At 45.8% G+C, this 26,272-nt stretch overlaps 1 protein-coding gene across 8 annotated transcripts in view; it reads right to left on the minus strand.

Annotated features, from left to right (window-relative positions):
* Window positions 1-259: 259 nt before the first annotated feature.
* Yap1 (Yes1 associated transcriptional regulator) overlaps window positions 260-26,272 on the minus strand; it is a 70,240-nt gene continuing 44,227 nt past the window's right edge. For 2 of the 8 annotated variants that reach the window (XM_032909566.1, XM_032909567.1), the window contains exons 5-9: window positions 20,063-20,256; window positions 17,827-17,874; window positions 8,022-8,152; window positions 4,255-4,367; window positions 260-3,034 (exon numbers count right to left, since the gene is read on the minus strand). In XM_032909566.1, coding sequence (XP_032765457.1) covers window positions 2,799-3,034; window positions 4,255-4,367; window positions 8,022-8,152; window positions 17,827-17,874; window positions 20,063-20,256 — 722 coding nt within the window. In that variant the 3' untranslated portion in view covers window positions 260-2,798. The remainder of the gene's footprint in view (window positions 3,035-4,254; window positions 4,368-8,021; window positions 8,153-17,826; window positions 17,875-20,062; window positions 20,257-26,272) is intronic. The other 6 variants (XM_032909568.1, XM_032909569.1, XM_032909570.1 and 3 more) reach the window with 3 other exon arrangements.

Below are 26,272 nucleotides of genomic sequence, written 5' to 3' on the forward strand. Positions count from 1 at the left end.
CAACACCAAATGGTATGGCTTCTGAAGTACTTAACTCATTAATGTTCTTCATCTTTCACTGCATTCTACAACAGCAACAGCAAACATTCCACAGCTGCTTCCACATGACCTTTCCCCTTCCTTTCTTTTTGAAAGTTAAGTCTCTGTGTTTAGGAAGCAGTTCTGATACAGAGCAATGCTTACCCCAGCCAGCATTTTCCCTTGTTCCCAAGAGACTCAGAAGCCCTAATTGAAAAGAACACAAATGTGGAAAAGTTGATACATTTTAAGATTATAAAAATTGGTTTATTGTAAAAGAAATTCAAGAATAACCAGTTAAATTCTTATCTGCATGCTACCCACTACAGCCAGGAAGCATTAAACACTGTTGGACACAACAAAAAGACTACGTTGAGGCTGTGATTCAAATTCAGTGAGAGAAAAGGTGCTCGGGTCTCCCACAGTCAGCACGGAGGGTTTGATAGAGTCAGAGAGCACTGTCAGGCACCAGGGCTGCTGGACATTGAGGTATAACCAGGCACACCATGCTGAGGGAGAAGGAAGGTGACACATCTCACTTTGTGAGGGAGGTTAAGCAGCTGGAAAGTTAGGAAAAACTTTACTGGGAGCAAGATGAGAGCGAAGTCTTTAAGGAAGAGAAATTAAGTTCATAAAAGCTTTTCTAACAGGGCTCCGCTACCTCTCACCAGCCCATGCCCACCTGCCCTCCCCCTCCCCACACTGAGGCTACTCTGCCCACAGAAGATGTGGTCCTTTGTTCTGGAGTTTCCTGGAGAATCATAGGCACTCAGCACGCCTATTATCTGTGAATCCCCACACTGCTGTGGACCATCCATCTGCGCAGTTTTCAGTTAGAGTTTCCTCTCTGTTCTAAAGTCAATGCATCCTCCCGTGGTTGTTTCCCCAGACTAGATTCAAGGGTGAATCTTCAGCTTGGTTCTGATTAAAAGCCTTGAGTTGATGGCCTCAAATGACTGACCTATGAATCATATATAATACACTGATTGCATTTTTTGAGCACTCAAAGTACTAAATAAAACTTTTCTACTTCATTCTTGCGCTATACTACTCAAAAGGCCAAAATACAAGATTTCTATCTTCCTAAGCTGACAATTTTTATAGTTAGCAGCTTTAGCCAGGGGAAAATTTGTTGTTGTTGTTGTTCACTATGAACCCTTGAAAATAAGGGACTCTTCTAGAAGCACTCAAAGACTCTAAATGAGAGGTGCTAACTGGTGCAGCGACTGCAATTCACAACCAACTATTACGTCATAGCTTATACGCAGAGTTAATTCACGCCTATTTTGTTCCTTTAAAAAATACTCTTTGGAAACCATCATTACTCTTGGAGACACATACTCTAGTAATCTTTCTTCTTGTAAAAATAAAGCCATAATCATGCTTCGCTCTAGCCCTTTGCTAAGTTCAGCCACCCCCGCACACTTACTGTCTGTTCACTTTACCGGCCAGCCAAGGCCTCACAGCATTCTTCGCCCTACCCCAGGGTCCACTGAACACAGGCACGTGAGGTTTCCTAAGACTGATCTTGTAGGTGACAGTCAATACTCAAAGCATCTGAGTGGACAGCCGCAGCCGAGGCGGAGGCGGAAGGAAGGCCTGCCTCTCCAAAGCTCAAAGCTCTGAGACTGCACACGGAATCAGTCAAGGGAGTGAGGCCACTGGTGGCTTCTATCCTCACTGCCGCAGTGCAGAGGGCTGGAGAGCTCTTCCTGGCTTTACCCACAACCAGAGCCCTTTCTACAACACTGCCCTCCTTCCCTCCCTCCCTCCCTCCCTCCCACCCTCCTCAAACACCTGCAGATTGCCCCAACCAGAATTTAAACTATCCGTGAAACATAACTAAGATGTCTAAATGCATATGCTCAAGGCTACCATTTCAACAGTAAACTGGGAGGGAAGGAAACACTTATCAAGACACACTCTGCTACACACTACCACGGACATCAGAAGAGTGTGTACATACGTAGAGAGGAGACAGCCAGGATTTAAATAGGATGTTAAAAAGCCGAGAAATATAGATTTCCCCCAAAAGAATGGTACTGCCCACCCCAAGCTACAGCTATGAACGACTTCATTAAGTTGCCTACGTTCCACCAAAACCAACCACAGAAAAGAAAACAGAAAAACCAACCAAAACACCCACAGATAATATCCATTCAAACCTAACCTAGAGTATGTGGTATAATTAATATATTTCTATGGAAACTGTCCCATGCCTCATGAGCTTCTAAGATAAAATCCAGGTCACTATGTGCCTAATGGTACGACTAAAAAAAGAAACAGGAAGTCCATCAGTCTTCGGCATGGGTCTTTGCCATCTTCCGGTCTTCCGTGAGATCAGATGCCACGCGTCTGGCTTGTTGGACCCAAGGGCCAAAGGCAGCTGAAGAAACCATGTCTTGAACAAATGCATGAAGCATTTCAGTTCCCAGCCTGGGGTTCAGTTAGGAGGATGGGTGAAGACCAGGGGAGGAAGGGCGAGCATCTGTTATCGACAGGCTCCCCACAACCCCAGAGAGCGCAGCTGCCAGAGCAAAGGAAACAAAGGGCTCTGGCTATCTGTGGTTCTGGTTCTTTAGGGGTGGCTGTGAAGAGGTCAGCAACCTAAGAGCAGCAATGGCAGAGAAGAGCAGAGCAACAGTGGATGATCCCCGCTGGACACTGGTCATCTGTCCTGTGTTAGCCAGAGAATCACCCACTGGCTTATCTGAATGCAGGAGTGCACACCTTAGGCTCTGTGGATCCTTCACAGACCCGGAGAGTGGCTCCGGACAGCTCTATAACCACGTGAGAAAGCTTTCTTTATCTAGCTTGGTGGCAGCCAACACAGACTCCACATCCAGGATTTCGGAACTCAGCGCTTCCTGAAGGCTGGGCATCAGCTCCTCCCCTTCTATGTTCATTGCATCTCCTTCCAGTGTGCCAAGGTCCACATTTGTCCCAGGGAGGGCCTCCAGGTAATCAGGGAAGCGGCTCTGCTGGGACGGCAGGGTGCTCTGGCTGATGGTGTCTCCTAGTTTTGGGGAGGGAACAAAATGTTTTGTAAGAAGCTTCAGAGCTGCCCCTGTGAGCACAGCCATGGGAAACAGAAACACCCAGCGTCTGTCTACCTTAGAAAACCACACACAGAGACCACTTGGTAACAGTGCCAAGTTTCATGTGCCTCAGCCCTTCAGTCATGCAGTACAGATCATGGCCTGGCTGCACCACCTGATGGGTTGTGAAGAACTGACACTCACTCCCTTGGAATTCTATATGCAGCAGTGAGAAATGACAACCACGCCTTCTCTCTTTCTCCTAGAAATGCACCACCATTTCTAGGTCATTTACATATTAAGATGGAGCGTCTTTTGTCTTTCCTTGTACTCTGGGACGCTAACACTCAGCACTGTAGACATAGTACTCTGAGTCACACACAATAGAGGAAGAACATTCCCAGGAGTCCTTGAAGGCAAGTGACCCTCTCGCCCCCCAGATGTCTTTCTAAATCTCTCACACTTACCTGCCTAGGGAACTTTTATCTATGCTAGCACTCCTCCTTGGAGCTTTGCCAGAACTTACATTCAGAAAAACAACTGGCCTTTCTGGTACAAGGGGGCCAGGGAGGTGAGCCATGAGAGTGGGTGGGAGGGGCCAGGATGGGGCTGGGCATGAAGTAGGTCCAAAGGGGCTCCTAAAGAAGATTCCTGACCTAGGTGAACTCAGAGAAAGCAGGGCACAGTTCTCACCTTCATGTGTCAGATAAAGTCAAGCTCGGAAGACTTCCACACTTGGGAGAAAATGTATCACTGTCCTGTGCTCTCTCCAGCCCCAAGGCAGAGGTCTTAACTCCTCAATACTCGTGCAACTATTTCAACTATAAAGTCAGTAAGTCTTACTCTAGGCTCCCTCCCCGCAAATATGGCTTCCCAGCCCTGTAACACTGTTAACAACGCAGCTGAACCCAAAGTATTCAGAGGAAAGAGAAAAACAGTGGGTCAGAAAAAATTACTCAAAATTAACAACACAGATTTAAACGAGAAACTTCTAATAGGCCCAACTAACACGTTAAAACAAAACAGGCTCAAAAGATGGCTGGCCACTGAGGAAGCTGAGCAGGAGGGTCATGAGTCATCTCAAAAAGAAAGCAAAAACCAGTGTGTCAGCCTGCGCTAGCTCCAGTGGGACCCTAACTAAGAAGGAAGGAGGAACACAGCTAATGACCACCCACGCTGAAAGTCAATCAGTACTTGCCTGTGTCCATTTCATCCACGCTGTTCAGGAAGTCGTCCGGGGTCCGAGGGATGCTGTAGCTGCTCATGCTGAGGCCGCTGTCTGTGCTCTCATCTCTAGAGTGATAGGTGCCACTGTGAAAATAGTGAAGACACAGCAAGATCCCATCAACTTGGCAAAGGTGAACACATGTTAAGCGCGACCATGATTCTTAGAAGAACAGTGAGTAGTCCTGGCCTTGCAGTGCTCTTCAGAGCCCAACAGCCTCTGACTTAGAATGGGATAGACACATTGCTCCTAACTAAAGTGACAACTGCTAAAGACAGAGCTATCTGAAGGTTGAGCTTGGTCGCAACTGAGAGAAAAAAAAGTGACAAGCCCCACCCATTACCTATTTTGAAGCTTGGGGTCTTCAAGGTCTCAAGTCCCAAACCCAGGGGTCAAAACCACATTAGGCTCATGTCCAATTCCCACCTCCCGAGGCACCAGAGTTTAGCGAGGGATAGCCATACACAGCAAAGTTTAGCGAGGGATAGCCACGCACAGCAAAGTTTAGCGAGGGACAGCCATGCACAGCAGAGTTTAGCGAGGGATAGCCACGCACAGCAGAGTTTAGCGAGGGACAGCCACGCACAGCAAAGTTTAGCGAGGGATAGCCACGCACAGCTAAGTTTAGCGAGGGACAGCCACGCACAGCAAAGTTTAGCGAGGGACAGCCACGCACAGCAAAGTTTAGCGAGGGACAGCCATGCACAGCAAGAGTCAGTGAAGTCACTGAAGAGTCCCAAGTCACTGAATGCAGAATCCCCACAACTCGACGTTCTTGTCATACTGGGGGAGGGGACACCCAAACACAGCGCAGACAAGAGGCCCAAGGTTCTGAAGAGAAGGGACAAAGCAGAGCCCTTAGGAGAAGGAGCCAACGTGCAATTTTACTGTAAGGCGGAATGGAAAGCCTCAAGGTTGATTCAAGAGCAACAGAAAACAACCTTGAAGCGTCCTAAAGAGAATGGCTGATAATAGGGGCTCTAACCTGAATTCTACTAACACTGAAAGAAACCAACAAACCAATAACCCCCAATCCTGAGGGCAACGGCTACGCTTGTGACTTCTGATCACAAATATAGGCGTACTTTCTTACATGATGGACATTTAAAGTGTTTAAAAAAACCAAAACACCTCCACCAGATCCCAGGTCAGCAGTACAAGTATGTTTGAGCCCAACCTTCTAATGAATTGTTTGATGCATTCATTCGGCCCATTCTCTCCCTCATCACTCTACACGACAACTGTTGCTTTATGCCAACGAGTCTGAAACATTCAGAAGCCTCACACAAATCCCAGACACAAACTTGCCTGAGACTGTTGGTATATAACATAGCCATACTTCATGGAACCTCAGCCCTGAGCTGCTGTAGCCACAGCAGCAGCCGAGGGAGGGAAGAAAGGCTTTGAAGGGAAGAGGAAGAAGCCTGAAAAGTCAGCAGCAACGCTTCTTTGAGGGGAGGTCAGAGACAGGTGGGACTTGGACCTTGAGGCAGTGCTGAGACTCACTATTGAGCAGAGCAGACATCAAGAGACTTTTTCAAGAAAAAAAAAGTGGGACTGGAGAGATGGCTCAGCGGTTAAGAGCACTGACTGCTCTCCCAGAGGTCCTGAGTTCAATTCCCAGCAACCACATGGTGGCTCACAACCATCTGTAATGGGATCCGACGCCCTCTTCTGGTGTGTATGAAGTATACTCACATACACAAAATAAAGAAAAGAAAGGAAAGAAAGACAGAAAGAAAGAAAGACAGACAGACAGACTGTCATCCAGGTGCATTCTGGAGCCTGGGCAACAGGCGTAGCTCAGCCCCCAGGAAGGTGAAAGAAACCTGAGGATAGTGTGGATTGTAGCAAGGGATTGCCTGAAACAGAAAAGCAGCTAGGAGCACAGAGATGGACAGCACAGGGGGCAGAGGGCTCTGGAGAAGGGCCATCTCCATTCTGCAATTTCAGAGACCTTTAGGCTTTAGCACAAAGCTGGTCAGAGGTCTGAAGGGCTGTCACATATCCCTGCCCACTGCTTCCCTGCTTTTGAGACTCTGATTCTATCCTCAGATAAGCCTTTAACAAAACTCTGGAATTCTTCCTCTGGGGGATTCTGTGGTATGGCCCCCTTATCTAGTTACAGTTTAAAATTACAAGCGTGGGTAAATAGACGAGTTTAGATAGTAATTCAAAGTCTGCATCTTTCTCTCAGTATATATAGTAAATACGACTTTAAAATACCTTTCCATTGATTTTGGGGCAGGGCCTTAAGCTACATACAGCAGGTTGTCCTGGAACTTATTACTTGGCAGCTGAACTGGAACTCCTGTGTCAGCCTCCCAAGTGCTGGGATTGCAGTGTGAGTTAGTAACCCAGGACAAATTCAAATAGCCTTTCATGCCCTTTGAAAAGAAACCTACCTTACAGGCCAACTTCTTTAGCTTCTTTTGACAAGATCTCACTATGTAGCCCTGGCTGTCCTTAGACCAGACATCAGCCCTGCTTCTCTGGCTCCTTGGTGCCGGGACCAAGGTGTGCCTGGTTCCTTAGTACCAGGACTGAAGTGTGCCTGGCACAAGGAGATGATGGAAAATTCAACTATCCAAAATGTTCTAATATCACCAAACAAGTGTTTGCTAAAATTAAATAAAACATTTTCTAATTTAACTGCTAAGAATTGAAAATAGTTTTCCTAAGCCAATTTCTGAGGGTGAGAGGGGTGCTTTGTCTTTTGAGACAGGGTTTCTCTGGATGTCCTGGAACTCACTTTGTAGTCCAGGCTGGCCTTGAATTCACAGACAGCTGCCTGCCCCTGAGTTTGCCTCCTTCTGGGATTAAAAGCATGTGCCACTATCACCTAGCTTCCTAAACCGATTTTAAAAGCATGTTGTAAATTGGGCACGATGGCTCATCCATGTAATGCTTGAAGGCTAAGGCAGGAGGAGGAGGATCACTGATCCTTCGAGGCCAGCTTGGGCTATAGAGAGACCCTAACTCAAAACAAAACAAAACCAACCAAACAAAAAATGAACAAACTAACAAACAGAAAGAAGGAAAGGGCTGGGGATTTAGCTCAGTGGTAGAGCGCTTACCTAGGAAGCGCAAGGCCCTGGGTTGGGTCCCAGCTCCAAAAAAAAAGAAAAAAAAAAAAAAAAAAAAAAAAAAAAAAAAAGAAAGAAGGAAAGGCATGTTACTTAGAAGCACTTTGGGGAGGTGGGAGGGAATCCATCACAGAGTGTGCTATCTTTTTGAAAAGTGAAGTTCAGCAGATATTTTCTAACACAGCAGGTAGGTTTTAGTTAAAAATTAATCATAAATGGTTCAAATCCAAGCTCTATAAACCCACTGTGAAGAACCTGGAGCTTACATCATTGTGTTTGAAGATTTGGGTGGGCATAGCACCCCCACCCCCACCCTTAGGGGTAGGATGCTGCTGCCTGCTTGCTTTCACAGAACGGCATCCACTCAATCCTTCAAGTCCCTAAAATTTTAAGGGACTTTATTTAGCACAGAGTGTGGACAGGAGAGAGCATGTCGGGGCTTTGACCCAGATCCCAGCACAAGCCTTATTGGCTAGCCCTCTCCTACTGCCGCAGCCCGTTTAATCCTCAGCTTTGACCGTGCTGGGCATCTGTGCCGAGACAATTGACAGCTATGGGTTTTGGCCCACAGAGAAATTCTACACATCCATAAATCTCAAAGCAGAACAACAAAGCAAGGGTCCTTTCCAGTTATTGGCCAGTATTCTCACCAACCTGTTAAGAAAGGGATCTGAACTATTGGTTGTCATTGTCCTCAATTCCTGAGACATCCCGGGAGAAGACACTGCATTCTGAGTCCCTCCATCCTGCTCCAGTGAGGGCAACTGGCTGCGGAGAGCTAATTCCTTAAACAGACAAATGTAAAAACAAAAGTCAGTCTGCTGATTAACAAATTTATTTTTAGATTTAAGAGAGATGCAATACCACAAAAGGGGTAAATACACATGAAAAAGGTAAAACATTAACATTTAACACTTCCTAATCAGAATAACCAAATTCTTCTACCCATTTCAAGTGATTAGAAGTAGGCTGCAGACACTAACCCCAAAACATGCACAATTTTAATTGCAAAGATCCCCCAAAATCTCCCCTTGGGACAGTCAGGGCTTTAAATGGTAGTTCTTAGACTTCATCGCCACTTACCCGCTCTGAAGGTCTGGGCCAGCAGTGCAAACAGAATGGAAAGGACAAGGACAAGTGTGATTTGTTGTCAGGCACAGTGCCCCGCCCCCACTGCGCACAGGAAGCCTCGCCATCCTAGGGACTTCCTCCCAGAACCAAATAGAGCTGTGTTCTCTCCTTTGGGGTAACATTTCTTCAGGGATCAAACAGTGCTCAACAGAATCCTACCTGGAAATCTGCCACAGGCTGACGGGCCTTGGAAATATTTCAGACATTCTGGACCAGGGTCTCTCACCACTCTACTCTGTAAGTCGTGGACTTGTCTCCTGAGCAGACGTCATCCCTGACAGAGCACAGGCCCCTCTCTTCTACTTGTTAACTGACTTGCAACACTGAGTTTTCTATAAAGCATGCTGTCAGGTCTCTGCAGTTTCCCAGACCCACGGCTGCCTTTAAGGCACAGTTTCCTCCAGCCCCTAAAGCCACATCTTCGCTCGCTCAGGGCCTGAGCCATCAACACCTCCACACAGCTACAGCTATGGTGTCTCCTCTCTTTAATCCAGGTCTATTTACATCCTCAGGCCTAATGTCCTTCACACTGGAGCTCCTTACCTAGAGGTGTACTGAGTATTCAGGTCTGTGCACGTGTGCGAGGGAAAGATTACCTTACATTTTTGGTAAATTTGAACTCAAATTTTAAATTTTCTTCAATTATGAACGGACAATAACAGTATTCGTTGTAGCTGATTTTTCAACAGTATTTCCATAACTCATAATTCCACAACACTTCTCAGTCATTAGGGAAATGCAGGATCAAACTAGTCCAAATTACTATAAAGAAAACCAACACCAAATGCTGTAAAGATCGAGGGGGTGAAGAAGGAAACCCTGTGCACCGCTAGAGAGCAAGTTCACTCTATGAACAGAGGGACAGTAGGAACGAGGGCCGTCAGAGAACCACTCCTGTAGACAGTGCCGTGAGCTCCTCGAGACATCTGCACACCTATGTGTGACGTTGCTTTACTCACAACAGCCCAGGCTCCGAGGCAAGAAAGAGGTCCAGAGGCCCAGCAACAGATGTGTAGATTAACTGATTGATATGAAATATGAAAGAGAACCCATGGAAATGGGTGAAGATAGTGGACAAAGCAAGCAAAACTTGGACAAGTATCCTACGGTTTCTCCTACTGAAAATCCCAATTTAAAAAAGTATATACACCCACAAAGGCATCAAAAGGAAAGGCGGGTTATTTGGTGGGGGAGACCAACAAATAGAGATCAAGAGGATGCTGTGTGTGGGGTACATATGAGGAAAGCACATATGATAAACATGTATGAAATACTATATAACCCATTGTTTCTTATATTAAACTTCCCATCCAGACCAGACTATCCTTAAACTCACTCTGTAGATGAGGCTAGCCTCAGACTCAAGACCTGCTTCTGCCTCCCAAGGGCTGGGATTAAAGGTGTGCACCACCGCCTGGCTAATATGTCATTACTGTGCACCCCTGCACTTTCTCAGGACTGTGTTTTCCCTGTGTGGCTTCAGGAAACCAGTTCTTGGATGACCTCATCTCCCATTTAACCCTTCACTCTCCGGGCCCTTCCTGCTCTAGCCTTTCCTGGTTTCCTTTGTCCTCTCTCTACAAGCCCATGACTTATTGATAGGCCCTAATCCTTTCTAGGTGGTGTGTGTGCGTGTGTTAAGTCTGCCTGCGTATTCTTTACTGGGTCATGCCTCCGTCCACTGCTTCCCCATCTCAACAAGAACACTGAGACTCTCAGGCCCAGTCTTAGATCCTCTGGCTGTTTCTGCTCAAAGGCCAACACTCTGCAGTGGTTCCTGTGATAACCCAGTTCTGTCAGACAGAATTCCCTTGCTGACTACATCACCCTGAAAGGTGAGAAGTGACTCTAGTGGTGGAGCATCCCCACAGCTTCTCAAACTTCGCTCTCCCATGCGTGGCTTCTTGCTAAGACAGTGTTTTTTCTATTATTTAGGGCTCAAGGAAGGCAATGTTTTTCCCATCTAACTCCAATGATCCCAGCTGCATTTTGAGATTGGATTTTGCAGGCCACGTCTTTAAACCCCAAGCACATAGCAGGCTGTGGAGCATCCTGCATTAACCTATGTCCTGTAAGGACAGAGTCATGAGGCTGTTTTATTGAATAAAATGGTAGCAACCCTGAATAATCAATCCATAGCATCCTGAAACTGAACACGCCCAGGACTCTACGGAGTGCTACCGATATGCTATGGAGACATGCTAGGAAGGGGCTGCCTCCACCCATATCCTAGCACCTCAGATGCATTTTATCAAAGAGGCCCATTTTGGTCTATCTGGTTTTTAATTGTGTTCAGTCAACGGCACATGGCCATAGCTGACAGTTAATAGAAATAACTGTAGTGTGGTGATTTTTCATAGTATTTTAACAATCTTTTATCTTGGCTCTTTTGAAGATTGTGCTTTTCCAAGATCACTGCATGCATTAAAACTAATAGCAGCCCCTTGTTGGTTGTGATGAGCACTTTTAATTCAGCAGAGGCAGAGGCAGGCAGGCAGATCTGTGAGTTCCAGGACAACCATGGCTACGCAGAGAAACTGTCTCAAGGCCTCTGTTTCTGCTCTTTGAATTCTGTTGCTCTTCTGCTTTTACTGGTTTTTCTTTTTAATTTACTTATTTTTATTGCACATGCACTGGTATAAGTTTGAGGGCGAGGACCCTCTAGAACTGAGGTTATAGACAACTGTGCTCTACCGCATGGATGCTGGAAAATCCAGGTTCTGTCGGTGCAGCCCGTGTTCCTAACTGCTGAGCATGCACTTCCACCCACTGCCACCTCAGTCTCTCCCACTGCAGACGATGCAGATCTCGCAGTCTAGACCAAGAAAGGCAACCTGGGCTGTGAAGGCAGCTGGTTGTTCATTCCTAGTCGCCCAAGGAGCCTCCAAGAAGGCCCTGAGCCATGATCAAAATCCAGCTACCCTGTCAAAAAGGTGACAGGGCGATAGTACTCTGGGCTACAAGGCTGGCAACAATTTGAAGGAAACCAGAACCACAAAGATATCTGTCGTGGACACACAGATAAGCAGCTTTACTCAAGGCAAGATCACTCATGTCCTCAGAGAGGAAGACACTGTGCTTCCTTCCTGTCATTCCCTTAACACAACTTAAAGTTTTGTGTGAATGAATAAACATGGTGTGTACCCTTTTATCTAGAGTACACAATCCCACACCCCTAGGTAGACCCTAGCCAGGTGCCGTGATGGTGCACACCTGTAATTCCGGCACCTGGAAGGTTTAGGGGAAGGAGGTCCAGTCTTAAAGCCAGCCTGGGCTACAAGAGCCAGGTTTCAACAGAGGCAGGAAACTCAAGTTCATTCTGGAAAACAGGCAAACCCACCTTCCTCATGAAGCACCACAGAAATCTAGATCAGGCTGGGACCACTGACTTTACTCACAAGGCAGGACTCTAAACATGTCCCAGATTAGCTGAGATTTACAGGCTCACTGGGAAAAACTACTGCATATTTGAATTATTACAGAAGAAAATGCACTAAAAATACTTGATTTAGAAAAAGTCAGATACTCTAGTAGCAGAACTATTTGACCTCTGACACAGGGCAGAAGACTGACCTGGCTCTGGCCAAACTTCTTCTGACTTGCTTACTTCCCCATTTTGTAAGACTTTCAAACTTTTCCAACTACCTTTGGGAAAAGAGAAGTTGGACCATCTTGTATTTTTAGCTCAGTCGTCTAATTTTAGGCACTGTGTTCAAGATGAAATAACCCCAAGCTCCTTGGAGACAGAGTAACTTGCAACATCCAGGGCTTCGGGTGAAGTCACTCCTGTAGGCTGTCCAATCATGTCCCCAGGCTGAAGTTGTACAGCTGCTCCACACCGACCCAGTTACAGGACAATGGCTGTGTCTCTGTACTGAGGCGGCTAACGCTGCGCCACGGAGGCTACAGCCCCAGCAACACTGGTTCCCATAGGACAGCATACAGAGGGTCTTTTGAAAAAGCCAGCTCTAATTTCACGTTCATTCTCCTTCAGCATCTGACGAGGTGCAGCACAGAGTAGGATGCAGCTCCAATCTTCTGTTCATGTCTGAGAGCTGCCTAAAGCCTTCTCAGAGGCGCTGACAACATGTAAAACGCTGTTTACTAAGTGTGCCTGTCACATGCCATTTACCTAAAGTGCTTTCAACTCCTCAAGGTTGTTTACTGAAAGCACACAGATCAGAGACAGGAAACCCTGTAGCACCTTGGCTCCTGACACAGGACAGAGGGTGCAGGTAATGGCGCTCCCTGCATGCAGGTTGATTTATATAGGAAGAGAAGTTGTTTTTAGATTCAATTAATGCCCAAGATGTGATTAAGAAAGAGGGGAGTGGGGAGGAAGCCAGGTGTGCTCCAGCCTGTAATGAGTAGTGGGGGGCTGAGGCAGAATTCTAGTTCAAGGCCAAGCTGGACCACAGAAAACAAGACTCCCCCCACCTCCCAAAAGGAAGTCAGGGAGACTACTTTATTTATGCAAAAACTCAAAAACAAAGTGACCCACCCCCTCCATCATTCACGTGTTAAACATTCATTTCAACTGATTACCACTCTAGCTTTTGACAGCTTCTTGAAGCCGACAACAGGTTTAACTTTACTGAATCCTATTTGCTGCATATGAAAATACTAAGGGTAGCCAACTGCGGGTGCAGCCAAGTCCGTCTGTACTGTCTTTGGCAGTACTGAGATATGCCGCAGAGCATGTGCCTTTGGATACTGCATGGCACACAGGCATGGGCAAGTTGGCAACCACCTGCTTAAGGAGGGTCACCTTTGTGAGCTAGAAATCTAATGTAGGAAATGAAAAGTTAACTCCAAAAATGCATATTCTTACAAATGGTCTGCCTCGGCGGCAGCAATGTAAACCAACAATCCTGAAGACAGCAGTAGCCGCCATTGCTCAAGGTCGGAGTCTTAGCCAGGTGTGGAGGTGCAGTTTATGACCCGCGTTCAAGGCTAGCCTGTTCTACACAGTGAGTTCAAGACCAACCCTGCTTCAAAACCAAACCAAGACAGACCGGGTCTTATCAGTCTCCTTCCCAGCTCATCTCTGAGTCCTAGAGTTCTTCATTACTTCTGAAATGAACACACCAAGTTGGGCTGTTTCTGACAGAGTTCTAGAGTTTGGTCTTTTGTAACCTGAGACTTGAAAACCAAACAAGAAAGAACTAGAAAGCTCTTTATGGCGTCACCTCCTCAAGAGGCAATCATAGTTAATTAAACATCTCGTTAGTAAGACAGCAGTACGCTGTTAGCTGTCTCACTGTGTAGCTCTGCATGGCTTGGAACTCACTATGCAGACCAGGCTGGCCCTGAACTTACTGAAATTCAAGGCAAACCAGTTAAATAAATCTTAGGACTTATGAGAAATTAGGGCTTCCAAGAGAAAAGAGATTTGAAAAAAGTGTTAAAAGAACTGTAAATTATGATTTCTGGTATCTGTTAACTTTGAGTAGGGGAAGCCAAATTCTTTGCTACTACCAAATTCACAAGAAAGAAACATCTCTGGCAATTGTTTTTATAGCCTTTTCCCTATCAAGTGTTAATGTGTAGCTAGTCAAATTCTCTAACACTATTACTCACTGAGCTGTGCCAGGAGCAGGGAGACCTGTCTAACACAGCCACAGAGCACTGACACTGTCATTCTATGAAGACTGAAGCTGACTTTTGACCACCTAAATCTGAGTGAGATAAGACATTTATGTGACTGTCTGATGAGGACAGTCCTGGGTGAGACCTGGCCTTCGAGCAAACAGAAAGCCCTAACTGGTAGGATCTCACCAATGAAGAACTGCTTACCAAATATTGAGGAGTTACTGACCACGAAGCATGGCCTAGGGAGCCTTTCAGGCAGAAAGACCCCAGACACTCAGAACCCCATTTTCAGCAAAGAAAAGGGGCAATGTGTACCCGGAAAGAGAGTCATTTCCTCAAAGTGTGACAGAGCTGGAGTGTGCAGGGTGGCCTTGTGAGGGACCTGCATACGCCACAGGCGGTGGTGCTCGCACTCAGAGCAGACATGTTTACACAGCTACGGCTTCCTTTGGATTGTAGAAATGCAAATGAAAGCTCTACGTAAGGACAATTTCTCTGAATCCTATAAACACACTATAATAAATTATGGTGACAAGTTCCATATTTAGTTATGAAGATCTAAAAATGCCTTGAAAGGTCTTCCTTCTGTCGACATGATTCACACTACAAGCCTGAGGTTTTCATAAACCCATGGGGACACAAGTACACACAGGTTACAGAATCCCAGAATATAGATATGATTTGTTAGCCTCATTAAAAATGCTAAAAATATTTTTGACTGTAGTTATTTAAAAGTGCTGGCAGTGCTTGTACACACGTGTATGTAATCCAGTAACTCAGAGAGAGCTTGGAGCCTGCTAGTAGGTGTTCAAGCCCAGCCTGGTTTAAGTAGCAAGTTCCAAGACAGCTAGAGCTACACAGCCAACATCCTAAGTAAATAAATAAAACCAATGCACGCTCTGGAGTCTGGAGCCCCTAACAGCCTCATCCACGGCTATGAACAAGACCCACATACATCATCACTGTGAGACACATCTTTCTATTGGAGAAGTGAAAAAGCAAGCCCTTCCTATGTCCACTCAGACTGTTGAGCTCTGTGTGGCTGACTTGATTTCTCTAGTGCCTTATGGGAAGCCCCCTCACCATCTTCCCTCCCTGGTGTGATGCTATAATCCCAGAACTTGGGAGTCAGAGGCAAGTGTAGTTCTAGGGCTACCCAGAGAAACCCTGATAAACAGACTCTGCCCCAGCCCTGAACCAAATCCTTCCTGACAGGGTGGCACAGTGCTTTGGCAAGGTGAGTGATCTGAAGCAGAGGATGACAGAGGAAGCCCTCGTAAGCCATGTCTCTTTCTGACGCTCTCCTGCCTGTCTCCCTCATGCACTCTCTCCCCCCACAAAGGCAGGCTAGATTGAGAATTCCTTTTCTCCAAGTTGAGTCAGAGCAAATGAAATCATTCTCCTGCAGAATAATGAGGTGCAGCAACATTACCTCTCCTCTTACTCTCCAAGGAAAAGCCTTGATGAACCCAGAAGGGAGAGCTTGTCTGCCCTTCGGGGGTTCACCTAGATGTGTGTCAACACTGTCTCTACTGCTCATTGAACTGCAGTATCAAACTGTTTTTGCTGGATCTTTGAGCTACCATTTTTGAAGGCTCTTGGGTGATACAAAACATTAAATGAATTGGAAACTCTACTGTTCTGGCTTTTGTTACAGAATAGCTGTATGGTATGAGAAATGCCACTTTTCTCTCCATATACATTGTCATAATGTCATAGAGAATATATGTAGGATGAGAGAGAAAAACCTCTGGAGGCTTCAATGTCAGAGTCCACCATCACAACTGAATATAGATTGACACTTCATAACCATCGGTCCGTATGCTGACAACCAAACACACAGAGCAAACCATTTTACTTTAGAAAGGGTCTCAGTAAGTCCAGGCCAGCTTCAAACTTGCTATGCAGCCAAGGTATGCCCTGAACCCTTTATCCTCCAACATTTACCTCCCAAGCACAGGAACCATGAGTCTGTACAACCATACCTACAAAAACTAGAATTTTAAATCTTTGGTGTATCTAATGGCGTTTTCAAAACTTAACTCTCAAATATTTTTGATCTAGACTATACAAATCTAAAGCATGTGCTCCAATTAAAACACCTTAAAATTTTACTGTCTACATCTCACGTTTGTGTATGTGTTGGGAATTGAACCAGGAGCCTTACACACTGAGCCCATAGCTGATCAATGACTTGGCCCCTAGCCAGAACAGGTGCCAAGGCACACAGCTGTAGTCTGGCCCTGGGAGGCTGAGGATCCAGAGGATCCACGGAGTGCAAGGCCATCCTGGCCTATAGATTTGGGGAAATCTTTTCTTCAAAACAAAGCACCACACCAAGATATCAACTCCTGATGCCTTTACTACACAAGGCTTTTCTATTCAAGTGTGAAATGAAGACCTGAAGGCATCTCCATTCACTAGATTTGGGTTTCAGATATAAACAAGGAGAGCTTCTGCATTTATTTCTGACTTACAGGACTTATGATCTCAATGAAAATCTAGGGAGTTACTTTTGTCTCTTGAGAATCACTAATAGAAACCACTTAAGAGAAACGGAAAAGACTGTCTTCGTTTCTAAGATCCAGTGCTACGCAGTTTTTGCAGCTAGATGTACAGTGTCCCTTGCCTTGAAAATGACTGTGTTTTGCACGAGTGTTCACACTCCCTTACTTGGTTGATGTTTTGGTTAAATGAAGGCATTATGAGATAAAGAAAACAGAGTTCAGGCCAGGTGTGGTAGTGAATCCTAGGATGTGGAAGCAGAGGCAGGCAGATCTGTGGGTTCAAGGATAGCCTAACCCAAAAACTGAAAAATGAAAGAAAAAAAAAATTCAGTTTATTTTCTTAGTTAGGATGATATCTGACTTTATCACCAAGTAATTCCACTGGCTAACCTAACAGCACATGCTCCTTCCACTTAGCCCATAGAAGCTACAAAGAGTTCGGCTACTGATGGGGCAACAACAGGCAGGACAGCCATAGAAAGACCTGAAGCTAGCCTGGGCTATAACACAGTGATCCCTAAAGAACGAGAGGTGGTAGGAGTGGGGCGAGGGAAGGAAATGGAGAGTGTTTTATGGTAGCTTCTACTCATCTAAGAGGCACAGATGCTCTTTAACTCAGTCTTCTAGAGCAGAAACATAACGGATGCACAATGGTACCTAGACGGCCACTATTCATAGCTCAGACAGGAGCAGCCACAGCAGCATCTGGTGCGTCTGTGACCAGTGTGTCACTGCACCAGGCAGTGAGTGGAGGCAGCTTTGACAGTGACAATGCCCTCCTTCAGAAGGGCTACTGAGAATAACGTATTCATTAGGATTTCCAAAAACAGACCGCAAGTATGTAAACTAACTACTTTCTTTGCTATGGCTCAATTTACTGACTCTTTAAAACTTTAAAGAGAGTGAGAAAAGAACATCTACTTTAAGCTGCTTGAACAAAAATCATACACATTTGGAGGCTGACAAAATGACCACTGAGATACTGTTTCACACTGTGTATGAAACAGGAAGTTCTGAGAGTCTCAAAGGCCACACACCCTGGGAGAATCAGCACGGCCAGACAGTCGTCAGTCCCCTGGAAAGTAATGCCAAGTGTCTGGGGAGAAAGATGACTCAAACATATTCACTCTGGCTCATCTCCAATGAGCACAGGGCCAGGAACACGGTGTCTCTCTTTCCTAATTTAGTTATCTTTTTCCCCAAAGCTAAAACATCATATAAGAGCCTACCTGACATTTTGGAGCATTTGCTGTGCTGGGATTGATATTCCGTATTGCCTAAGAGTAAAAAATAAGACGGATAAAAATTACTTTAAGCCGCATGGTTTGGCTGTGTAGGCTGACTTACAAATTGTATCCAGACATCTCACCATAGCATAGAATTCCCAAGCTACCCAAGAAACAGCAAAGAAGAACAGGAGCCAGTGATGTCACCACAGCACAGACTGCCCCTCACAGTCCAGCAGCACTGAGGACAGACAGCAAGACTTGGTGCCAAGACAAAGGCAGATTTAGTAACAGTCAGGTAGGCTCTTTGTTTCTGTGTTAGATGTAGCAGGTAGAAATAATCTTCAATGTTTCAGTGATAAGACAGCTGTGGATGGAGACGTTTACAGGAAGCCAGAGACCTTACGATATACTCATTCATATACTGCTAAACAAACAGTTCTAAAATAAAATGCAGTCCATTAGCATTAGAACAGAGGAGGTCTGACCCTTCAACACTAGGCAAGACGGCAGCAGGGAAAAAGTAGCAGAGGTTACCTCTGAAGAAGGAAGGCCATCTGTCCAGGACCCACCACCCAAGAACAGCCAGAAAACTTCTTTGGAAGGAAGAATTCTACAAGTAGCAGAATTTGCCCAAGAAACCCTGGCTAATTGACATAACACAGAGTGACAGAGGTGCATCTCTACGTTAAAGAATGAGAAGACATTATAAACTGAGTGAGCTTCTTATTATGACACAATCTGGATTTTGGCAGCCCACATGCATATGAAATTGCAACTTGATTGTACACCCACCCACCAATCAGTCACAGTCAGAACGAATGAAGACAAGGAGCCAGCTTCATTACTTCTATTTCTTCTGCCACAACACTGAAATCCTTGTGATGCTACCTGTTCTAAGAGCTTTCTACAGCTGTGTGTACCCTTCCTTCTGCAGTGGGATGGAGGAGAGGACGAAACCTGAGTTAGTGTGCTCTCCCTGTCACCGTCTGCTGACACTACCTTGCCAGCACACCTGGACCATGGGGACGCATTATACACGAGCACCAACAGTGTAAGGAGGAGTCTGTCAGATTCCAGGGCTTAAGTCAGTCTACCTTTAAGGCCAACTTCTTGGAACAGAAGTGTAATATAAAACTATTTTTAAATATTCACAGTAGCTCTGATTAAAAAAAAGGCAATTTAGAAAGTCCAGACACTATTTTGGGTTGGTAAACAACTTGGAGGGTAAGGATAAAAAGAAACAGTTAATTTACAACCAACAAAGCTTGAATCTCTGGGAAAGGAGATTGTATTTCCTGGGTCTTCTCTTTTTGTACACTCTTGACCACTGTACTACGGTGACATTCATTCACAGTTTCTATACAAATCTGAAAAGATCTACTGCTTAACCAAAGACCAACTCTCTACTAAGGTAACAAGATCTCAAATTCTTGAAGTACGATAAACAGAACTGGGTGGGACTAGGTGTCTCCTGGACCCAGGCCTCACGCGTGCTAGGCGAGCGCTCTTTCATTAGACTACACTCAGCCCCAAACCTCAGACCATTCCTTCTTCCTCAACAGTGCTTTCTGAAGGAACGGTCACAAGCTCGTCCCCCTCAGGTCCTCCTGCCCTTCACCATGAGAAAGCACAGCGACAACTCTTAAGACCTGGGATTTTATAAACTTGGGGACATTTTTAAAGGAAATTCTTTGACTTAAGAATACTGAAACATCTGTCATTAAAGAAAATGTCACACAGTATACTGTACAAATGATTCACTTAAGGGAGAAACTGTTTTTCTCCAAGGGATAGTCCAGAGTTCTATTTGCCAAGCTCTCAGAAACAATGTCTGCAATTGGTCTGCACCTGGGAAGAAGCATTTTTGCCCAACTGCAATGACAACTGCCCAGTACTTTTCTTTTTTTTCTGTTGAAACAGGGTCTCATGTAGCTCAGGCTAGCCTTCACATTATAATGTAGCTCAGACTGGTCTTGAGCTCCTAATCTTTTTGCAATGGCCTCCAAAGTTCTGGATGAGAGGGAGAGGTGTGCCCCACCACTCTGGATAATAAATACAGCTCTGTATGATGTAGGACCATGAATTACAGTGCATATGAACCAAGGCCAGTCAAGGAACAGGACAAAAGCAGGCCTGCTTTCACAAAACCAACATTCCTTGGCAGCTGACTGAAGCTACAATGAAAAGCACAGACTTGTGGAAGGGGAAGCCCGGAAGACAAAGGCCGAGCTCTAACCTGTGGTCTCACCTGCCGAAATAACTCCTGCTGTTTCAATCGCAGCCTCTCCTTCTCCATCTGTAGCTGCTGCAGCTGTATCTGCTGCTGCTGGTTTGAGCTGCCTCCACCCAGGACGCCTCCCTGTGGGCTCTGGGGAGCCAAGGGTGGGGGCTGCTTCACTGGAGCACTCTGAGTGATCCTCTGGTTCATGGCTGAAATGAAACAAAGACTGTCCTGAAAAACTAGAAAAGGTAACTCAAGCATGCAAGGGGATAGCCAGTCAGCTAGAAATCCCTGAGAAGCTACCATAGATGTGATGACTGTGACCCATGGCCATCACAACTGTTACAGATCCCGAAGGCAAAAGGAACTTGGGTAGCATCAGAGAACAGGAACCAAAGCGGCAAGCTATACAAATAGAGTTAAAGGGCCTGCAAAATGCTCAGCGGGTAAAGGTACTTGCTACCTAAGCCATACAACATGAGGTGAATCCATGGAGGCCACATATAACGCAGAATTCAATAGCATACATCTGTAATCCTAGCACTCCTGCTGTGAGATAGAAGGCAGAAGCAGAATCTTCCGGAAGCTGGTGGGTTCAGAGAGAGAGGCCTTTCACATAGAACCTTCAGGGAGGCACGCGCACACAACCAAACCACATTAAAACAAAATCGGAGAGACTTTCTACAAAGGATACGAATCAAATCATCAGCTCATCAATGACCACTTTCTGAGGAGAACTCGACCAACAAAATAACCAATCCTGACTACTAATGTATTTCCATACAGTAAATGTGCTAGAGTGACCTGGAGTGTGCCCCTTCCCACAGAGCCTGCAAGCAGTTTATTGTTGTTGGGTTTGCTGTAGTTTTCTTGGCCTTGGTTTAGGCAGGGTTACATTCTATAGCACAGGCTGGGCTGTCACTCACCGCAGCCAAGAGCAAACACCCACTGGGAAGAAAAGTGTCTTTAGCTATAATTAATTGAAGGAGTACAAGTGGTTGGACAGATGACCTGGGGTGAGAGCGCCTGCCGCTCTCCAGAGGACCAACTGTGATTCCCAGCGTCCACACTGCCTCGCAACCATCAGCAGTCCCAGTTCCGGGGGCGGAAGGGGGGGGTGTCAGTGCCCTGTTCTGCCACACTGACATAGATGCAGACAAAACAAAAATAAAATTAATCTAAAAACTACTCAATAAATGGATGAATAGTGTTAGAAAATGACCTTTCATTTTGAGAAGTTCTGGGATTATGAGATACAAGCATCAAAACACAGCCTAAGTCTCATAAGCATTTCCTGTACTAAAAACAGAAAATGACTGCGTTTTACACTAGATTGTCGTCGTCGTCGTTGGTAATAATAGATTAAGTGAGTTACTAAAAAACATACTTGGTGAAAACAAATTGGGCTGGGAGTGATGTTTTGTTTCTGCAATCCCAGCACTGGGGAAACTGAGGCAGGAGGCTCACTACAGACTGAGGTAGGCTGGAGCTGCGGTGAGTGACAGCCCAGCCTGTGCTATAGAATGTAACCCTGCCTAAACCAAAGACAACCAGGCCAAGAAAACTACAGCAAACCCAACAACAACAAAACTGCACATTAAAAAAAAACAAAGCTAAAAATCATCCCCTCTGTTTTCACCATCAGCTTCTAGAGTCCCACCTAGGCAGAGCCCGGCCACGGCGGGGATCTTCACAGCTGACTGCTGCAGGCAGCTGGCACTGCACCGCCAGTGTGCATCTCCAGAGTTAAGCTCACCTGGCTCTTCAAGGACACCAGGCCCCGCAGGCCCAGTCGACACAGCAGAAGGGTGTGCTCCTGTGATGGAGTGGGTGTGCACACGCTTGCATGTGCTTTACCTCAGCCTTGGTCACTCACTCCCTGAGCATCTTACTTAACCAACAAGACACAGCGCACACCAGTGCACTCACATGGGTGCAGTAGGGACCTCACAAGCAGCAAAGACACAACACGCTTTGTTCCAGGGAGAGGGGGTGGAGCAGGAGAGACGGGCAAAGAAGCTCTCCAAATGTCCTCCCTGAAGAAGAGCCCTTGAACCACCCACACCCACCTCCAGTTTTAACCAACTCAAAAAAGGCAAAGGGAAAATGTCAAAAACACAAAAGTAAACAAAACACCACATACACACTCCCTGCTAAAATCCTGTCGGAGCTACCTTTGCATGGCAAAGAGAAACTGCCCCAAACAGCACTTCAATCTGACAGAAAACCAAACTACCCATGACTGTTGATAAGAAAGAGTCAGGGTGCTCTGCAAGCCTCCTCAGGTCTTGAGTTTTCAGACCTAAGATAACCTTTAAGGGGGAGGAGGGGAGCCACACGACCTGAAGTCAACCCTGGAGGACCACACGGTGGAAGGAAAGAACTGACTTCCCAAAGCTGTCGTCTTATCCAGTGTGCAGGTCATACACAAGCATGCACTGGATAAAAATGTGGTACAAATCTAACCTTTAGGTTTATAAAATTTCAAAACCATGGGCTATTATAAAGAATTACAGAGGTGTTAGTCTTAGCTTCAAGATCATTAATTTCTAGAAACTTTACCAAATATAAATTTAAAGTCGGAATTTTTTAACAGAAACATTAATTTACATAAATTCTTTTGATAAAAAGAAAAGGGTTTGTCTAACGCTTGCTGAAGGAATGACCGTCTACAACTACCGAAGAAACGAGTGTGGTTTTGTTGGTTTAAGGTACAAAACACCCATGGCTGTCAACATGACGTAAGGGGCTGAATTAGCTACAAAACAATTACACTAAGTTGGCACAGTAATTAATTTGTCCATCTGGCATTTATTATATACTGGTGTTTCTTTCTCACCATGAAAATGTGTGGCATTGAGTGGATCAGGATCCACAGCAGGTATAGGTGGTGGTACCCGCCTGAAAGTTGAGGCCAGATTATCTTGAGTTTTTTAAGGCTAGTCTGGGCTAAACAGTGAGATTCTGCTTAAAAGGCCTGGAGGGTAGGAAGGTGAGTGGATAGGCAAATCAGGACCTTAACTAATGTCATCATTAATATATAGCTTGCTTGCCAACGCTTAATAACCCTTATGTATAAGTAATGTAGTGTTTAGCATCACACCAACATCGAGACAGTCTCACTTTGTAGAGCCGGCTATACTAATGTGAACCAGGCTGGCGGTCCATCTGCTTCCCAAGTGCTAGGGTTAAAGGCCCACTACATCCAGGCCCACTACATCCACTACAACACAATTCGGATGGAACAAAAAGAAAAAAGAAGTCAACAGAGCAGAGTATCTTAGTGCATACCTGTGTGATCCCAGTACACAGAAGACTAAGGCAGGGGTAGTGTTCTGAGAATAAGGCCTCAGACAGACAGACAGACAGTCAGTCAGTCAAAGTTAAAAGACTTCTCCCCTCAACACCTCCTCCTGCACTCTGGGGCAGATGGGTAGCTAACTGAGGTGAGATAGAGGGAGGGTATGTTCTCACTGGTTGTCAGCTTTTTGTCCCCAGCTGCCCCGCTTCTCTTTACTGTGGAAATGACTTATTTGGAAGAAAAGGTCAGACAGCGACCGGCACTCAGTGGAAGGAGAGAGAGCACACGTTAGACTCAGGGCTGATTTCACATGATGGGTGCACTGCTGTGGTGAAAGGCACCACACAGCCGACTGACTGACCTTCCATGAGGCACACATGCCCTGGCCTGTGGCTCCTTTCCTCTATTTTCCCGTATTGTTTTATCCTTCACCTTGAGACAGTTAATAACTAGTCCTGTCCTGAGTTGGTGACATGCTGCTGGTGACACGGGACAGACTGGAGCACAAGTGCACAAGCACAGCTTCACACAAGCAGACATTGGAAGTGACCTGGGGTGGGGGTCACCAAGGGAAATGACAAGCAGTAAAACTAAAGCCTGGGATGGCCCTAGCCTGACCCCTAGGTCTGCCACTTCTTTCCCTTTCCTTTCAGTCTGTGTCTGTAAGTAACAGCTAGCCCATCTTTAGCACAGTCTAAAGTCGATACAAGTAAGGCTGAAACTTAAAAAGTTTGTGTACAAGTGCACGCATCTGATAGGAGCTGCTTTGAATCACAAACCACTATGCTTTTATGCTATGATTTTAAAGCTCACCCGCTCAGCAGGAGCTCCTGCTCCAAGTCCTGGGACTTGAGAGAGCTGGGCAGTCAAGAGTGCCAGCGGTAGAGGCTGAACTTATGTTACTACACTGAGCGTTCTGGGTGAGCAACAGGGGACTGTTTGCCGCAACTGAAAACCTGTCTAGGTACTGGATAACAATGCCAAGCCCAGGTACTAAACTATTTTTATTTTTGAAACATTATTTACTGGGGGGTGTGGTGGGGGGTGTAAGCCAAACTGTGCCTGTCAACTTAAAGAGTCAGTTCTCTCCTTCTGCCACCTGCGTCCCAGGGATGGAACTCAGGTCACCAGGCATTAAGTACCTAACAATGAGCCATCTTGCTGACCCCGGAACTATTTGGATATTTATTTAATAATCTGATGTATCAAAAACCTCACGTCAAGAAGTGCTTAAGCTGAAGAGCTGCTGGGAGATGGCTCGGACTCCCTCACAGCCGCTGCTGTGTCATGTGGCCTCCTGTGGGTTCTGAATGGACAGAGGCAGGTCTGTGGCAGACCCCCTTCAGGCAGCAGGGCCAACCCTGAAGGACGCCAGGTAGTCTGCTCTGCTCCACCAGCAAGCACCCTGTCCTCACCACTGCACAGAGAGAACTGAGCACTGCCAGGCCAGGCTCTGGAGATACGGCTTATCTTTAGATGAAAGATTAACAGAGTCTGGCTCCTCTTCAGAGTAATCGCAGCTGTGCCTAGAAGACCAAAGCAGGCCTCGGAAGCCTAGAGCCCTTGGCATACAGTTGCCGAGAATTAGCTGCACGCGAAGGTCCAGATACAAACAGTTCTTCCCTTTTTCCTATGCTTGATATCTCAACAGTGCATAAGGGCAAAACATTCATACACGTGAAATAAAATAAAAAAATTAAAATAATCCATTCATAAAAAATGACAAAAGATGAGGAGAAATGATTCAATACAAAGCTGGGTGTGGAGGTGCATTCCTTTAACCCCAGCATTCAGGAGGCAAGACCAGAGAGCCTTGGAGGCCAGTCTCATCTACATAATCATTTCCAGGCCAGATGGGTACACAGCAAGGCCTATCTGACACCAAACAAAAACACAAAGATTCCTCATGTTTGAACTAAAAGTACTTTACCTATCTATCTCCCCAGCCTAAAATTTGACATAATTTAACATCAGCACAAATACTACAAGACTCATATTCTTTAATGCGGTTAAAAAGCAGATAGCCTCTTGTAGAGGTTATCAACCAGCATTAACACTGACAGAGACTTATCTTCCACAAGCATATGCTAACCACACATGTAAGAAATAGATATGAAAATGAAGGTTGATGTTTGAAGTGGGCAATAAGTTAGAGCTTATCCTCCGTCCTAAGGCATGGACACCTTTCTGCCTATCTATGTGGCTTAGCTAAGCCTCTCTTAACTATGGATCCGGAGAGCACAGAGAATTGAGTGAGCTCCACAGGCATGGAGACACTAACTGACATGTACTTGTGTGTGCATGGCCCCACCCAGGGTCAAAAATGAGAGGGCAGCGCTAACAGCTTGCTTCTCTCTTGTCACTCTCCACTAAGTTCTTCTCCCCGCCCCCTCAGTCACACTCCAGCTCTGACTGCAAAGGTCTGGAACAGATTACAAATCGGGCCACGAAATCAAAGGCTTTGGCACGTAGTCAAGCCTGCCTGGAACACACTACATAGTGGGCCCAAGAAAGGGAAGGAAGGCAAGGAGGAGGGACCTTTGTCAGTATCTCCATTACCCGCTGCAGTGGGGTGGCTGGATGCTTTTCTTTTTCACCCCTAATACCCACTTTCTTAAAAAACCCAGCTGTACGGTACGATCACCAGATAAAGTTAAGCCCACAGCCAAGCTTCTCCCTCTTTCCCCTCTCTTAACACCACCACACACTATGGACACACACACACATAGCTAGACGTTACAGGGAGCGGCCCAGCAGTTCTTCCAAGCTCTCCAAGGGCAGATGAAGTGAATCATCAAATAAGCTTTAAGGAAATGTGGCTCTATCACTCCAGATGAGTGTCATCTATGCATTAGGACACTAATGCAGAGTTTAAGGGATTTTTCTACCTTCATGCTCTGCTTCAACCACAAAAGCTTACTCAA

Source organism: Rattus rattus, chromosome 8 (assembly GCF_011064425.1).
Source record: "Rattus rattus isolate New Zealand chromosome 8, Rrattus_CSIRO_v1, whole genome shotgun sequence".
NCBI lineage: Eukaryota > Metazoa > Chordata > Mammalia > Rodentia > Muridae > Rattus > Rattus rattus.